Source organism: Cotesia glomerata, linkage group LG5 (assembly GCF_020080835.1).
Source record: "Cotesia glomerata isolate CgM1 linkage group LG5, MPM_Cglom_v2.3, whole genome shotgun sequence".
NCBI lineage: Eukaryota > Metazoa > Arthropoda > Insecta > Hymenoptera > Braconidae > Cotesia > Cotesia glomerata.
In genome coordinates this window covers 2,991,451-3,009,669 of record NC_058162.1, presented here as the reverse complement: position 1 = coordinate 3,009,669, position 18,219 = coordinate 2,991,451, and the positions used below count along the sequence as shown (strand labels likewise).

The 18,219-nt window shown below is 25.1% G+C and overlaps 1 protein-coding gene across 1 annotated transcript in view; it reads left to right on the top strand.

Annotated features, from left to right (window-relative positions):
* Nucleotides 1-5,439: 5,439 nt before the first annotated feature.
* LOC123264522 overlaps nt 5,440-18,219 on the top strand; it is a 107,945-nt gene continuing 95,165 nt past the window's right edge. The window contains 2 exon segments of the mRNA XM_044727804.1: nt 5,440-5,523; nt 7,374-8,008. Of these exon segments, the coding sequence (XP_044583739.1) occupies nt 7,918-8,008 (91 nt within the window). The 5' untranslated portion in view covers nt 5,440-5,523; nt 7,374-7,917.

Genomic DNA, 18,219 nt, shown 5'->3' with positions numbered 1-18,219 from the left:
ACATTACATTACCATTACAAACACAAATACAAAGCTCAAATTCTATATATCTTAGTATAGTATCAGGGATAAAATAATTTGTCATTCTCTACGCATTATTGACCCCCAATGAAATTAAAAAAAAAATATTGTAATTTTGTTTCAACATAGTAATTATATTTTTTTTTTTTTTTTCATTACGAAATTTAGTATGCATTATTTATAGAATTTTTTCCGTGACATTGTTGAAATCTAAACTTTATTCTGTTGATTCCATAAATTTACATATTTTCTATGCTTGAGGGTACGACGGATAGTGCTAGTAGACCTAGATACGATAAGAAATGCTTTTATAAATTTGATACGTTATAAATTTTATTTAATATTTAATGGTAATAATTGAGATGGTTTTAGTTCTTCAAAGGCGGTATTATCTGGTTTGCGCTCGGGTCTCAATTGAGGCTTTCATATAAATATAGTGATAGTAATAAGTAGAGTACAATACATAAAATAAAAGGTACTATTTATTTGAATTGCTTAGCTTCGTCGTTAAGTAATATCATTGTGTACACGATCTTTATGGAGTTTTATTGAAAAGATAAAAATAATCGATAGTGTACTTCTATTAATGTCATTATTTTATTTAATTACAGTTCAATTTAAAATCATTATTATATTTTTTTTTCTACTCAATATATTTATTAGAAAAATTTATTGTAAATATTTAATTTTGTCTGTTATTAATCAAAAAATTAATTTATATTTGTTAAGGGGACCTTCTGGTCTAACGCCCTTATTTTTGAGTATTTTTTTGGGATTTTTTTGTAATGAACAATGAAGAGATAGAACTTTGAAATTTTTACCATTTATTTATACATATTTCAAGAGTATACAGTTAAATTTTCAACTAAAAACATTCAGTAGAATTAAAGTTATACACTGAAAAAAAAATTTAGTATTCTAGGTGGAAAATAATTTTTTTTTCAGTCTAGTGGTCTGAAGACACGCGACTCGATAAAAATTGTAGCTCATTTCTTTCAAACAAAAATACACGGGAAAAAGAAAACTCGAAAAATTACAGTTTGAAATAACATTTTTCTAAATTCAATTTTTTAATTTAATATTCAGAGCTTTCAATTTAAATATTACATTCTACAATGTAATTCTTATAAAATCTGTAATAATTACATTTGAAACTGTAATTTTTCCAGTTTTCATTACGAAGCGCCACGTTGCATTATATACTGTAATTTTTCGAGTTTTCTTTTTTCCGTGTACCCGGCGGGGTTTTATTCTGTATACTTAAATACGGCGAGTGAACTACGATCAAAAAAAAATTTTGAAAATTGAATTTTTAACAGACTTCGGAACAAAAAAGTCCAAATTTCTTTTTTTTTTATCAATTTTTTGGTACAAAAAAATAAAAAAAAAGTTCTTCATTGGTCTTTACAAAAAAATTCCAAAAAATGTTAAAAAATAAAAGCCTCAGACCGGAGGACCCCATTAAGGAATTATATGCACTTAGAATGCCAAAAAAAGCAATTTTTTAAAAATTATTTCTTTAATTTATGAACATAAAAATTCATTTTTAATAATCATATTTATTTTTTAACAAAGTAGCGGCTTGAGAAAAAAAAATTGTCGATTTTTGACGAAATTTTTTATAAAAATATAAAATATTTATTGGAATAATCAAATTATTGATAAATATACACAGAAAGAAAAATTTCTTGACTGGAGAACAAAATTCTTGGCTCAAGAAAATTTTTGGGTGAAGGAAGACCGAAGTTGTGTTGGCCGAAGTAAAAATTTTTTTTAAAATTCTATTCTTGGTGGAAGTAATTTTTTCTTAATTCAAATTATCATAAATACTTGATACAATAAATTTTTATATTTGATCAAGATTTTCAGATACTTTAAGGAAGCAGCGCGACCTACTTCTCCTGAGAAAAAAATTTTCTCACCTTGAGAAAATTTTTCTCTTGAATATTTGATACTCATTTTATATTATTTTAGCGTGCAATTATACATATTGAATGAAAAAAAATGATGAAATATTATTTCATCTTCCTATTTGTCATTTTAATCAATAAAAATATTAATGAAAATTTACTTCTATCTTTATATTTAATTTTTTGGAGCAAGAGAGAAATTTTCTCAAGACAAGAAAATTTACTTCTATCAAGAACTAAATTTTTTGGAGCAAGAGGCTGAATTTTCTCAAAACAAGATTTTTTTGACTTAAATTTTCTTGGATCAAGAAATGTATTTATTAAAGCAAGAGAATTAATTTTGTTGGAATAAGTAAAATTTCTTGTGTCAAAATAATTTTTTTTTTTCGCTCAAGAAAATAATTAGGAAGAAAAATATTTTCTTGGCTCAAGTGAACCTTTTTTTCTGTAGTAAAGTTTATTTAAAAAAAAATAATTGTATAAAAATTCCAAAATGAATTTTTAAAAATCTGAACATTAAATCTAAGTGCATAAAATCTTTTAGATAATTTAGTTTATTGTTAATAAAAAAAATAAATTTATATTAGTTGAAAAGAATAATGATTGGTTAAAAAAAAGTACAATTAAAAAAATAAATAATTTAACAGAGAAAGTGTAAATAAAATTGTATCATCGTGTCACTTAAATAAATCTTGTACAAAATGTAGGACAGACGAATGGAACCAGATACGATATTCGAGAAAACTAGAACTATAAACTAGATGAACCGGCGACATCGAGTCTAAACAAGTAGATTTATAATAAATACCGATCAAAAAGGAAGCTACCTGGTTATTTCTAAGTGAAATACACCTCCATATACACTATCAGTAAAAACGATCTTATTTATCTTTTTTAAATAGAATAACGTAAAAAAATTGAAGCTTAAATCGCTTGTGTGTTAGTTATTGAGAAACTCGAGAAAATACTTTACACTTTGTATTATATTGTTCAGGTGAAATATACAATAGACTATATATATGTATATAATTATACATCTCTGTACATATATGTATTGATAGCTTAAATCGTTAAAAGTCACGAGCTCTCAGTCTTTCTCTATTACTATATAAAAAATACTTCTACATCACATTGAGTTTCGAATTAAATTGTCTCGTCATGAAGGCGAAAGTTTTAAAAACTATTAAATGATATATTCATTACTTATTTATAAACACATTTATCATTAATTCATCGTGCATAGGCACTCTTTATACTCAACAGATAATTGATTAATTTTAAAGATTTATTTTTATTGTTAATTAATGTTTTTATTGCCGTGTAATATAAAGACTCTTAAAAATTCAGTGTAAAATTTTTTGTTAACAAATTTATTTTAGTTTCCGAGAAAATGTGTTTTTAATTGTTAATTAGTTTTTTTTATATCCGTGATAAAATACAGGTTTATATAAATAAGTATAATATACATTTTATATAAGAGCAATTTTTAATATAAATTTTTGGGAAATTTACTTTATAAAAAGTTTATATATTGTACAAAAAAATTATGTTTTTTAAAAATCACAATAAAACAACTCAGGTGTATTAAAATAAGAAATTTTTATGACAATTTTAAAATATTTATTTGTATTCAAATAATTTTTTGTTGTAAATGTAATTTTTATTTTAATAAATAATGTAATTCTAAAATTAACAGATATTTAGAAATTTCAAAGATTTTTTTTTTATATAAATTATTATAAAAAAATGACACTAAAGTGAGCCGACGTTCAAAAACTTTTCTTTTTTTTTTTCAACAATTAAATTGCTAGTAAAAAAATACTTAAAAAAAATTTCACGGATAATTTTACTAATTTTACACATGTGAAATTTTTTATTTTAATTTTATTGTAACAATTTTTCCAATAAAAATAATTATGAATATTTTCAGATTTCGGCTAATTTAATTTTCATCTGAAGTTAGCAGACGTCTAAAAATTTTTGATTTTTTTTATTAATTAAATTACAACTAAAAATATATTTCTAAAAAATTGCACTTATAGTTTTTCAAGTTTTTTACATGTGAAATTTTTTTTTTTAATTGTTTAATTGAAATTTTTTCAATAAAAAATTTCTAGAAATTTTTAAATGTCGGTTACCTTCATTTTCATGTAAAAAGTTAAAAAAAAATTTTTCATTAAAAAAAACTAAAAATTTGTTTTTTTAGATAAAATAAAAAATTGTTTAGACGTTTTTTAATTCCAGTAATATTATGCAAAAAATTTTTAATAATAAAATCTAAGTAATTTTTTTAAATAAATCATTTAAAAAAAAACAGAAAATTTTTGGCGCCAAAATATCCCCCCTCAGTCATCACCTTGGCCGCCATGACAGTTTCCAGTCATCGGTCCAGCCGTCAGCATGTATCGCAATCGCTCCGTACAAATTTACCATTTTTCCTATAAAATCTCCTTAATTAAAGTCCAGCACGAGAAAAATCTAATCACAAGCAATAAATAATTAAAAAACAATAATAAAAAATATTGAAAATCCACTAAATACTTTAATTTTACTCTTAAAATACGCAACGTATAAAAAATAAAAAAAAATACGTTGACAACGGTCCAATTATAAGTATAAATATTTTTAAACGTCTAAAATAATTACTTACACTTTAAATTTACATAACTAATGAAACTAATGAGTAAACATTTTAAACAAAATGTCAATTATTTAATAATGAGACCGGTTTTTTATTTCCGCCGCCATATTGTCATGCGCGGGAAAAAAGCGCGCAGGCGCAAAATTCAAAATTTTGCAAAACGCAAAAAAGAATTTTCTTCTCATAAAATCATTAAGATTTTGATATTTTTATTTAAAATTACCTCTTAAAATTCATAATTAAATTTTTTTTAATATTTTAGAGTGATTAATAACAATGAATGGTAACAAAATAATAATTGTTATTGTAAGTAATCGTTAAATGGAATAATTAAAAATATTTTAACAGATAGCGAGTGGAAAGTAAGTGGCTTTATTGCAACGACTCTACCTTCTGTTTTACTCGGCATCAATACATGCCAACATTTAAGTAAAGTGACTGAGTGACCCACACTCACACGGTCCCACACACAGAGCATTGAATCAAACGGGGACCAGCTTGCTGAGAACACATTCGCTCAACAAACCCGCTCGCGGTCACATATCGTTAAAGAAAAAATCACTTTTTATTTTAATCGACAACTGCAACAACAAGCTAATAATTATTTTAAAATTAATTACTTGCATTAATTTTTAAATCACGGATTTTTTTTTTAAGTGTCGTGTCGTGTCAGCTGTCTTGAATTTTAGTGTCAAAAATAATTTTTTAATTTTTAAATTACTGGTTTTAATTAATTAACGTGTGTAGTGTTGTGTTAATTATTCATTACTTATTTAATCAACAGTTTATTTTATTTTAAAAGGTTTGTTATTGTTATTTTTTTATATTATTAGAGTGTTTTAATTAATCGGTTTAATTATTTATTAGCAGAGATGTGAAAAAAAAATTGGCGGGAAATTTAAAGGAAGATTTAAAAGTGCCCGGAAAGTTTTTGAGGAAGCGCCGGATAATGTAAGTAATAAATTAAAGAGTATGAATTAAAAAGAGCAATTTTCGGCCTTGCAAATCTTAGTTGTCCTCGATTTAAGTCGACGAACTTTGGCTTTGATCTCGTCATTGAACAACTTGACCTTGAATCTGATGGTAATAATAATAAAAATAATAATAATGGTCAATGTATGGTAGAGTATCGCGGAAAAATTTTAGTAGCTCACAGTACCCGGAAATAAATATTATAAATAAAGTAAAGGTAAAAAAAAGTTTTGTTGATAATAAGTTATAAGTTATAAATTATTTGTTGTTTAATGACCATTGACACTTTAGAAAGTGTTAGTATGCGTGATTTGCAGCTAGGAGATTGTGTATGTACATTAGCTCGAAGAGTGTGTATACGCGGATAAAATATACGGATTTCACTATTAATAAGATTTCTCTAATACGTGCAACGACCCTTTTGATTAATTTAATATTAGTGTTCTATTTTTTTATCTTGCACGACTCACGATGCGAAGCATCAGAGAGTGCTTTATGATCGAAAAATATTTTTCGGCAACTATTTTTATTATTATAGTCTTATTAGTTCACGGAATCAAGATATTTTGCATACTATTGTCAAGATAATTTAATGCAGATTAATTTGACACTTTTTAAAAATTTATTTAGTAAAATAGAAACGTAAAAACACATCAAAGTAGGTCAAAAAATTTTCCTGTCATGTATGAAACTCCGGAAACACTGTAGCTTGTGAAAAAATCCACTAATTGAGTTAAATTTTTTTTTTTTAATTCTTTGGAAGAATTATAGGTCAATGAATGCGAATCGCTAGGTAATTCAGTGTCGTTTATGTGCAATTAATAAAATAGAACAAAAATTAGAAGACTGTATGCCTATATATATTGTGTACATTTATCCTACTTGAGGCGCGTAAGCTTTATCATGCTATTTTAGCTGTTTTATACATTTTTTTCAAGTTTTTTATTTTATGAATATTTTGTAATTAAATAAGTATTATGAGTTATGCACTTTTGGATTTTCCAAAGTTTTTTTTTATTGTAATAATTATAATTAAAGAGTCTTATGACAAACAAATAAATTTTGCACGACTCATGATGCGAAGCATCAGAGAGTGCTTTACGATTGAAAAATTTTTTTCGGCGACTAGTTTTATTATTATAGTCTTGTTAGTTCACGAAATCGAGATATTTTGCATACTATTGTCAAGATAATTTAATGGAGATTAATTTGACACTTTTTAAAAATTTATTTAGTAAAATAGAAACGGAAAAACACATCAAAGTAGGTCAAAAAATTTTCCTGTCATGTATGAAACTCCGGAAACACTGTAGCTTGCGAAAAAATCCACTAATTGAGTTAAATTTTTTTTTTTTTAATTCTTTGGAAGAATTATAGGTCAATGAATGCGAATCGCTAGGTAATTCAGTGTCGTTTATATACAATTAATAAAATAAAACGAAAACTAGAAGACTATATATATACATATATATTGTGTACATTTATCCTACTAGAAGCGCGTACGTATTATCGTGCAATTTTATCTATTTTACATATTTTTTTTCACATTCTTTATTTTATAAATATTTCATAATAAAATAATCATTATGAGTCGTGCACTTTTGGATCTTCCAAACTTGTTTTTTGATAAAAATTAAGTCAGCCATTTAAACAATTTTTAGAATTTTTTTTCATTTAAAAAATTATTAAAAAAAAATTTTCATTTGTAAAAATATTGAAAAACTATAAATGCAATTTTTTAAAAATATTTTTTAGTTATAATTTAATAAATGAAAAAAAATCAAAAAATTAAAAACCTCGGCTAACTTTAGTATTGTTGTCTTTCGTAGTATAAATATAATGTGTATTATTTAAACAAGACAACGTCAATTGTTGATGAGATAATTGAAGAAAATGAGAATGACAAATGTCAGTAAATGACTTTTGAACTAAATAAAACGTTGTCAATTTTCAAAGGGAAATAAAATAGTCACTAGAGGTCAAATCTAAGAAAGACAGGAAGTTCAATAAAATATGTAATTTGAATGAGGAAATTTGAAATAAATATTAAATATTTAAGTACTAAAAACAAATTAACAATATCAGAATCTTGTTAATATTAATATCATTAAAAATGGGTTAATTGACATTAATATTGAGTAATTAAATAAATGACATTTTTAAATTAGTCAATGACATTTATCTCAGTGCAGTGCGGTGCGTGTAAACGTGTTTCTACTCATATTAAATATATAAAATAAAATTTAAGACAATCTAGTCAAGTGTTTGTGTAAGTGCTTTTTATTATTATTTATTTTAGAGAATTTAAAGAGAAAGAGAAATAACATTTATTGTCCTTGAGACGAAGGTGGTGAGGACGCGTAGTCGTGGAAAATGCTAAATTGCACTGATCTTGAGTGCATTTTGCACCATCATTATTACTATGCACATCTACATCAGTTACAACAACCGCCGATTGATAATGGTGAGTAATTTTATATTTTTTATGAATATTTAATACGCTCATTAATTATCACTGTGAAAATACTTATTCTTAGTTATAAAAGTCCATTAAAATCGATTAATTACTTCATTACATGTAAATATAGAATATAATAGTGTAATTATATTTAAAAAAAAACTGTTTATAATAATTATTCAGTTTTTTTTATTGAAATTAATACGATATTTAAATAATCGATAAAATTATACGGCAAATCGGTATGAACAATAATATATAGTACTGGTTCATTAATTTATTAGTTAATTAATAATTTATTTAATTCCTGGTAATTTATGTAATGTATAATTATTTAAATATAATTATGAGGGTAATTTTTTTATTTTTTAATAATATTAATAATAATATCTCTAAAATTTTTATTATTATTGTTATTATTAATAATGAAAAAAAATAAGAGTTTATATTAGATAAACATAATGACCCTTTTAAATAATTAAAATAAATATAATAATAATAAGAATTAATTAATCCCTTAAGCCAGTATAGTATAAAACAACATTGCGTAATATCACGCATGTTAAATGCCAATCGGTTGAAGCTGAGAAAACTCGTTACGTTCCAGTTCACGTGGCTGCATATATTCATGTCATATTTAAAACAATTTTCATATACATACATAACAAGTATATAAATATGTAAAAATTTTTACACATCGAAAAAATAAATGTAAACAATGTTGTAAAAAGTAAAGAGCGAAAATATATAGAAAAAAAGGTTTGAGCCAAGAAAATATTTTTCTTCCTAATTATTTTCTTGAGCAAAAATTATTTTTTGACACAAGAAATTTCACTTATTCCAACAAAATTAATTCTCTTGCTTTAAGAAATACGTATCTTGATCCAAGAAAATTTATTTAACTCAAGAAAATTTTGTTGTTTTGAGAAAATTCAGCCTCTTGCTCCAAAAAATTAAGTTCTTGATAGAAGTAAATTTTCTTGTCTTGAGAAAATTTCTCTTTTGCTCCAAAAAATTAAATAAAAAGATAGAAGTAAATTTTCATTGATATTTTTATTGATTAACATTTCAAATGAGAAGATCAAATAATATTTCATCATTTTTTTTTCATTCAATATGTATAATTGCACGCTAAAATAATATAAAATGAGTATCAAATATTCACAAGAAAAATTTTCTCAGCTGAAATAGGTGGCGCTGCTTCCCTGAAGTATCTATAAATCTTGATCAATTATAAAAATTTATTGTATCAAGTATTTATGTTAATTTGAACTAAGAAAAAATCACTCCCACCAAGAATAGAATTTCAAGAAAAATTTTTACTTCAGCCAACACAACTTCGGTCTTTCTTCAGGCAATTTTCTTGAGCCAAGAATTTTGTTCTCCAGTCAAGTAATTTTGCTTTCTGTGTAGATATTACTTACTTGAAAAAAATAATACAATTATTTTATTTAATTGACAGTTTTATGCTGCAATTCATCATTATTTACTAATGAAATGAGTAAGAAAAAAAATACATTTTTCCGTGTATCCATACATATTTATTTATTCTTTGAAATCTTTAATTTATAATTACTGGTACGTGTTAACAAAGCTTACTTAATAATCAATAGCCAATAAATCATTTGGGTCTTTACATCGACAGTGTGTATCTTTCATATCTAACTCCTTATTTCCATATACACTTTTTTATTTAATCGGTTAGGTGTATCGAGATCTTGCCGATCGCGAATTCAGATTAAATGACATACAACATTATCTAGATATTGCGAAAACAATATTTTTTATTTTTTCCTAGATTAAATTTTATTCTAAATGCAATGAACTCGTTTCGATAAATATACTTATTGATGACATTGAAATATTCTTTACTTCATTTAGGCTATCAATCCGTTCCAATAGTGTGATTAAAAATTGGCTTATAATTTTAAATCAATTATAAATTAAATACATTTTGTCGATGAATTTTTATTATTTTCTTCTTGTACAATGAAGTAGCAATGATAAGCAGGACTGAATAAGGAAAACTTATTACTGACACTACAGTAGAGTACAATTATCTTTTAACGCTTGGTACAATTATAACTTAGTAAAGTTTAATAAAAATCACCGTACCAAATTATCTTCAAATTTTCCAGTTAATGAAAGAATATTATTTATAGGTTTATATAAATTTATAGTTTTATTAACATTACTTTATTAGAATATCGCAAAAGTCTCACCAATAGTCAATTTATGATAATAAGTTTTTAGGCTGCATTCGAAAATGCTCTATCTTTAGATACAAAATTAAGAAATTACCTTTGATCTTGTGAAATATTGACATTTTTAAAGATATAAGCTCATCCCGATGTTACACTCATCAAGACCATTTATTTGAGTACCCACATCAATTTTACATATATTTATATGTTTTATATATATATATGTATATATGAAAAATATATGAAAATGCATGTGGGTACTCAAATGAAAGCTCTTGATGAGTGTAACATCGGGATGAGCTTATATCTTTAAAAACGTCAATAGTTAAGAAAGTACAGTGCAATTTAACATAATTAAGAAACGAGCTTGTATCGTGTGAACTATTGATATTTTTAAAGATATAAGCTCATCCCGATGTTACACTCATCAAGACCTTTCATTTGAGTACTCACATCAATTTTTCATATATTTATATATTTTTTATATATATGTATATATGAAAAATATATGAAAATGCATGTGGGTACTCAAATGAAAGCTCTTGGGGAGTGTAACATCGGGATGAGCTTATATATTTAAAAATGTCAATATTTAAGAAATTACAGTGTAATTTAACAAAAGTTATTATTTAATAAAGCAAAATTTTATTTATTACAGTTCACAAGTCCTGGCAGTCACATAGTGACTGCAAAGTTGCTAGTTACAATTAATTTAAAAAGTAAATTCAAATGTTATAAAAATTAGTCGATTGAAATAAAAATTCTGAGTTTCAATGAAGATATAAAAGACTTTTCTTCTGGAAAATTAAATTTTCACCAAAAAAAAAAAAAATAAATCTTCGATTTTCTTTTGACGTAAATTTTAGTTGAAAATTTTATAGAATTATTTTTCTTCAAAAAAATTACAATAAGAATTATTTTTTCGTCGAATAAATCTAATGACTGAACCCGGCGCGTACATTTACCTCTTTTTACTCTGAAAGAAACCGATATTAATATTAATATGCATCGTTACACATCTATATAAAAGTAATATATCTGTAGTGATATTACTTACATATAAGTATACGAGATGCCCGAGGACGAGAGATTTACAAGGCCATTATAATATTTGAATCGATTTAATGATTGAAGATTATGTATCGATTCATTCCTTATTTAATTTTCTCAACTTATTTCATCCAGTCTTTATTGTAGTAAGTGTATTTAAATTTTATTCATGATGTACATTGTACATGTATAATATAATTATAATTATAATTATAATATTACCACGCTCGTATATATATATATATATATATATATGACAGAAGGATTAAATATAAAGATTTATGAGCCGGTTTTTTGAAATTTATTATTTTAGATATAAATCCCGTATTAATGAGTATCTTGACTTTCGTATGAATTAGGAATCGGCAGTTACACGACATTTGTTTCCTCACTCACTGATTACCAGTTTTCTAAATGTTATTATTACACCATATTTGCTATTAATATTAATTAAAATTAATAATAAATTATTGTTTTTTTCCACGTGAAGTCATTGACCGAAAAGTTAATAAATCAATTGCATAAACTCAACTAGCCTAAAAAGTCCATATTATATTATAGTGGCTGGTAAGCTCACGGAGCGACCTGAATCGCTGATTGTTTAAATTAATAAAATATTTATTTATGGAGGCCGGAATGCTTTTTCGGTGCTCATGTCCAGGGAACACGATCACCGAGATATCGTGTGATTACTGATTATTCAATCGGCTTTTCCCTTCCAGTGCCTCGGGCGTGTTTTTCATAACGGGCGTCTTTTCGTTGAACTTTTAATGACATTTAATATTTAAATTTAAATTATTATTTATTATTTGTCATTACTTTACCATTTTATCCGTTTTCGAGTTTCTCTTCCTTTCTGAAAGTCAAATTTTTAGGTTATAGGTGGTAGAAAAAATAATTTAATCGATTTACAAAGTTTATTTACTCTCTTCTGAGAAATAAAGAAAAACTCGTTATTTATTTCAACACCGCCTTTCAAAAATTTATTTATGTCAGGTCGGATGTCTAATGTGTTATATCAGAAGTATGGTTTTCTTTTTTTGTAGAAATTATTATTACTGGTAACCTTGCAGTTGCTATGTGACTGCTGTAATTTGTGAACTATAAATAAATAAAATTTTGCTTTATCAAATTGATGATTTTTGTTAAATTGCACTGTACTTTTTTAACTATTGACGTTTTTAAAGATATAAGCTCATTTCGATGTCACACTCATCAAGAGCTTTCATTTGAATACCCACATGCATTTTCATATATGCATACATATAATATATAAAAATATATGAAAAATTGATGTGGGTACTCAAATGAAAGGTCTTGATGAGTGTAACATCGCGATGAGCTTATATCTTTTAAAATGTTATTATTTTACAAGATACAAGGTCATTTCTTGATTATGTTAAATTGCACTGTCCTTTCTTAAATTTTTTATATATTTTTTATATATACATATATATGGGTGATTCTCTGTAAGGACGTCTTAAATCTGTACAAAACTGTCCGACCAAATTATTTTTGATTTTATAAGAATAAAAATTAACAAGGGCTACAAAACTATCAGCTTAATTATAATAAATAAACAGCCGAATTAATTTTTGCTTTTTCGATATTTGTGTATCTTTTGCCATATAACATGACAGGGGACTGATTTTTTTTATCAAATTGAGAAAAATCAAGCAAACTATTTCAATGCATTCAACTTTTTCAAGTTCTCAATGAATGTTTACATTAATTAGAATAATATTAAGACTTATGGATCCAATTTTATAAATAAATTATAAACAAAAATAGCTGCCAGGGGACTGAGTTTTGAAGTGGCCCAGTCACATATTTCCAGAAAAAAACGGTGCTTTGACACTAAATAAAATGGCGATAAAGCGCTAACAGCCTTATGGTTATTAACTTACGGCTAGTTAGATCCTTATAAACCTTACAAAAGGTAAAATAACTCGCTAGATTTTTTTTTTGGCTTTGTACTTCTGGCAGGGGACTGATCTTAAAATGCCTGGGACAAACTTTGGTTTAATGAATTTAATGAAACAAATTTACTTTCGGTACTTTTTATTGAAGAAGATTGTTAGTTAACTAATTAAGTTTATAAACATTATGGATCAAATTATATATTATTGAAGAATAACTTAAAATTTAATCTTAAAGTTTTAATTTTGGGACTGGGACAGCCCAGGGAACTGACATTTCGGTGGTTTACGAATTTATAGCAAAAAAACCAAAATTTATTCCATTTTAGTTTTCAATGCTCCAAATAGAAATGTTTCTTTACTTTCGAAATAAATTTTTTTTAGTAACAAAATAACAATTTTTCTAATAAAAAAATGCCTGGGACAGCAAAAAACATCCTTACAGAGAATCACCCATATAATATATATTAATATATGAAAAAATGATGTGGGTACTCAAATGAAAGGTCTCGATGAGTATAACATCGGGATGAGCTTATATCTATAAAAATGTCAATAATTCACGAGATACAAGGTCATTTCTTAATTATGTATCTAGAGATAGAGCATTTTCGAATGCAGCCTGAATACATATTATCATAAATCGCCTATCGGTGAGAATGATATGAAACATTGAAAAGACACAACTCCAGGTCAAGACTTTTCACAACGATACCAAATTTAACCATAAAAAACCCATTTTATAATATAAATACACTGGCCACAAAATTTTGCTCATTCTCTTGATAACACAGATTATTATTTTTTTTTTAAATATTGTAAAATTGAGGATAAATAAATTCAACCAAACATGAAACCGATCCTTATATTCAGAATTTTGAACTGGACCCAAAGAGAAAAAATTGTTTAAAGCAGTAAAATTAGCATTCTCGAAGAAAAAATTAATATTTACAGTCAATCAGCAAATTCTTAATCATTTATCTGCAAATATAAATCTTCGTAAATATTAACAGCGTAAATGCTTCCTCAAATACACGAATTTGCATTTTTAAAATTCTTTACTAAAATTTAAAACGCAAAATCCGCCGTCTACCATTAATTATTATAATTATTCTTTATTGATTAATTAATTAAAAAAAATATATATATATTTAAAATTTAATTGTGATAATAACAATAATCTAAACCCGAGTCATTAAGACTTGAATCCTTGGCATAGATACGATTCTTTTTTTGGATCCAACAGAATTAAAAATATAAATATCTTTGGATACCACCGCAAATAATTCCACGATAAAATAAATCTTTTTTATTTTTCATTTTAAATCTTTTATATTTTTTATTTTAAATCTTTTTTAAAATCAGCACGTGTCACTCTGAAAGGTCATAGCTGTCTTAACAAATTTACCATAATACAAAATAAAAATAAAAATAATAATAAAATAAATTTTAAAAAAAGATTTGTAAGTAAAAAATAATCAGCGTAATGAGCAACACAATAAAATATTAATAATGTCAGTGTGACAGTGGCAATTTCTTCCGGTCAGTATATTTCCATGTGTCATGGTAAACGAGGCTATAAAAAATATCCTGATACTTATACGTATATAAAATAAGAGACACCGGTCTTATTACGGTGTCGGGAGGAGGCTCGGAATTCCCAATGTAAATGATCATACATTGAAAATGACTCGGATAATCAAGATTTACAAAAAAGTATTTGGAATTCAGACTATTAAATACGTAATGATGATCATAATAATTTTTATTAATGACCCTGTGTCAGAGTATTATCTTGAGCGAAGAATAATTTATTTAATAATAATAATAAATATTTTTTAAGATGTTTATTTGAAAATTGTTTTTAAGCCGAAAAAAAATAGAAGTACTTTACAGTGTAATAAAAAAATTCACTAGGCATAATATAAAAATTCTTGAACCAAGAAACATACACAGAAAAAAAGGTTTGAGCCAAGAAAATATTTTTCTTCCTGATTATTTTCTTGAGCGAAAAAAAAATTTTTTTTTGATAAGAAATTTCACTTATTCCAACTAAATTACTTCTCTTGCTTTAAGAAATACGTATCTTGATCGAAGAAAATTTATTTAAGTCAAGAAAATCTTGTTGTTTTGAGAAAATTCAGCCTCTTGCTCCAAAAAATTTAGTTCTTGATAGAAGTAAATTTTCTTGTCTTGAGAAAATTTCTCTCTTGCTCCAAAAAATTGAATATAAAGATAGAAGTAAATTTTCATTAATGTTTTTATTGATTAACATGTCAAATGGGAAGATCAAATAATATTTCATTATTTTTTTTCATTCAATATGTATAATTGCACGCTAAAATAATATAAAATGGGTATCAAATATTCAAGAGAAAAATTTTCTCAAGGTAAGAAAATTTTTTCTCAGCTGAAGTAGGTGTCGCTGCTTTCCTAAAGTATCTAAAAATCTTGATCAAATATAAAAATTTATTGTGTCAAGTATTTATGATAATTTGAATTAAGAAAAAATGACTTCCACCAAGAATAGAATTTCAAGAAAAATTTTTACTTCGACCAACACAACTTCGGTCTTCCTTCAAACACCCGAAAAATTTCCTGAGCCAAGAATTTTATTCTCCAGTCAAGAAAATCTTGTTGTTTTGAGGAAATTCAGCCTCTTGCTCCAAAAAATTTAGTTCTTGATAGAAGTAAATTTTCTTGTCTTGAGAAAATTTCTCTCTTGCTCCAAAAAATTGAATATAAAAATAGAAGTAAATTTTCATTAATGTTTACATTGATTAACATGTCAAATGGGAAGATCAAATAATATTTCATTATTTTTTTTCATTCAATATGTATAATTGCACGCTAAAATAATATAAAATGGGTATCAAATATTCAAGAGAAAAATTTTCTCAAGGTAAGAAAATTTTTTTCTCAGCTGAAGTAGGTGTCGCTGCTTTCCTAAAGTATCTAAAAATCTTGATCAAATATAAAAATTTATTGTGTCAAGTATTTATGATAATTTGAATTAAGAAAAAATGACTTCCACCAAGAATAGAATTTCAAGAAAAATTTTTACTTCGACCAACACAACTTCGGTCTTCCAGGCACCCGAAAATTTTCTTGAGCCAAGAATTTTGTTCTCCAGTCAAGTAATTTTTCTTTCTGTATAATTTGTAAAAATTTTAGCTCTTGGACAAAAATTGGAAATTCAAATTATCATATTCTTTTTATTTTAAAAGTATACAAACTCATTACAGCTTAATATTCTTTAACATTGAAAAACAATTTATAAAATGTTACATTAAAAAAAAAAATTCATTTAATAAAAACATAAAAAGGTCGCAGGATTGCGATATTTTTCCTTATTGACTTTAACACGACAGAAAAAAAAAAGAATCAAAAACTTTTTTTTACAATTTAATTTTTGAAATTAACCATATTTTTAGTCATCATCATTAATAATAAATGTTATTTTTTTTTAACACAATGGTCAATAAAAAATCCTTATTTTCTAAATTAAAATCTGTACAATGAATAAGATAATAATAAAGTGGATACAATTGTTAATAAATTGAAATTAGATTAAGTAACTGTTTGCCGACGAAGGCTGAGTATTAAGTAGTTTATCAGTATAAATTCAAGTCAAACAATTTAAACTGGATTGACCCTGGTTAAATAATTTACGCGACCCTGTATCTTGGAACTATGATTGATTAAATGTGATATAATATATAATGACAAATAATAATGAACAATAAATAAAATATGTATTTATAACTCATCAAAACAGTTTCATTTGATTTATTACCACAGCAGACAGGATTGGTATTTCAATTTTATTTATGTAGTTTTATTTTTATTTTTGATACTCTTCCTCTCATATTTGCAACATGTTAGTCGAAAGCGGAAGTATTAACATAGTATTCAAAGTAATTAAAATTCAGTTTTCTGTCTGCAGTATTATCAAGGTGAATTTATTACCTGACTTGTCAATCATTTTTTATTTTTTATGCTAGTTTACTTTGTCGCTATTTTTCAAAAGAATTCTTTTTATTTTTGCTCCATTTTTTTTTATTATTACACTAAAAATAATATTAAATAAAATAAAAATTAAGTTTTTAGATAAAAATTACAACTTTCTTAATTATTAACAATAATAAAGGATAATTATTGTAGAAATTTTCAATAAAAAAATTAAAACAATAATAAAAATTTTAGCTGTAATTTTGTAAAAAAAAAACAATTCCTTTTTTACTCTTCAAATTTCCGATAAAATAATTTTCAAACTTCAAAATAATTTGATTATTTTGTTATGTTTAAAAACACTCATCAAAAATGAGTCATTGTTAATTTTTATAATTTTTAATTTTTAAGTTATCTTTAAAATTAAAAAAAATACTCATCAAATAATTAAATCTTCAATCAAAAAAACTCACATAAATATTATAATATAAAATAATAAAAAATCTGTTGTATAAATTTGTGTAAAAAATATATATTATATATACATATAAATGAGTTCGATGACACGTAATAATATAAATAAAAACGAAACCTTCCATTCGGAGGTTATTTAATCGCAAAATATACTTTCTCTTGATTGTAAAAGTCTTGTATGGAAGTTTTAACAACAGAGACACTGATGATTATTTTAGCGTGATCGGGTGAGCCAACGCCTTGCTAAATTATTGTGTGCTGTTAATTTTAAATTCTGTTTTGCACTTAGCATATTGTAAATTACAATTATTATATTAGTACAACAAAAAAATAAAATAAATTATGAATTATAATATAATTTTGCGATAATGAAAATGAATTATTGTAATAATAGAGATATTAATATTACTCTAGCGGGGTGTGGTCTAATTGAGTGAATCGAGATGTTGATTTTATTAGTGCAATAATTCGATAATTATAGAGATGTAGTAATGTAATGGTAATAATAATTATAACAATAATGATATGCCGACTCGGATACGGAAACGTGAGACAAATAGTCGCATAATTATTCCGAGTCTTATTTCCGTAGCCTCGCATCACATTAGCAGTATAAGCC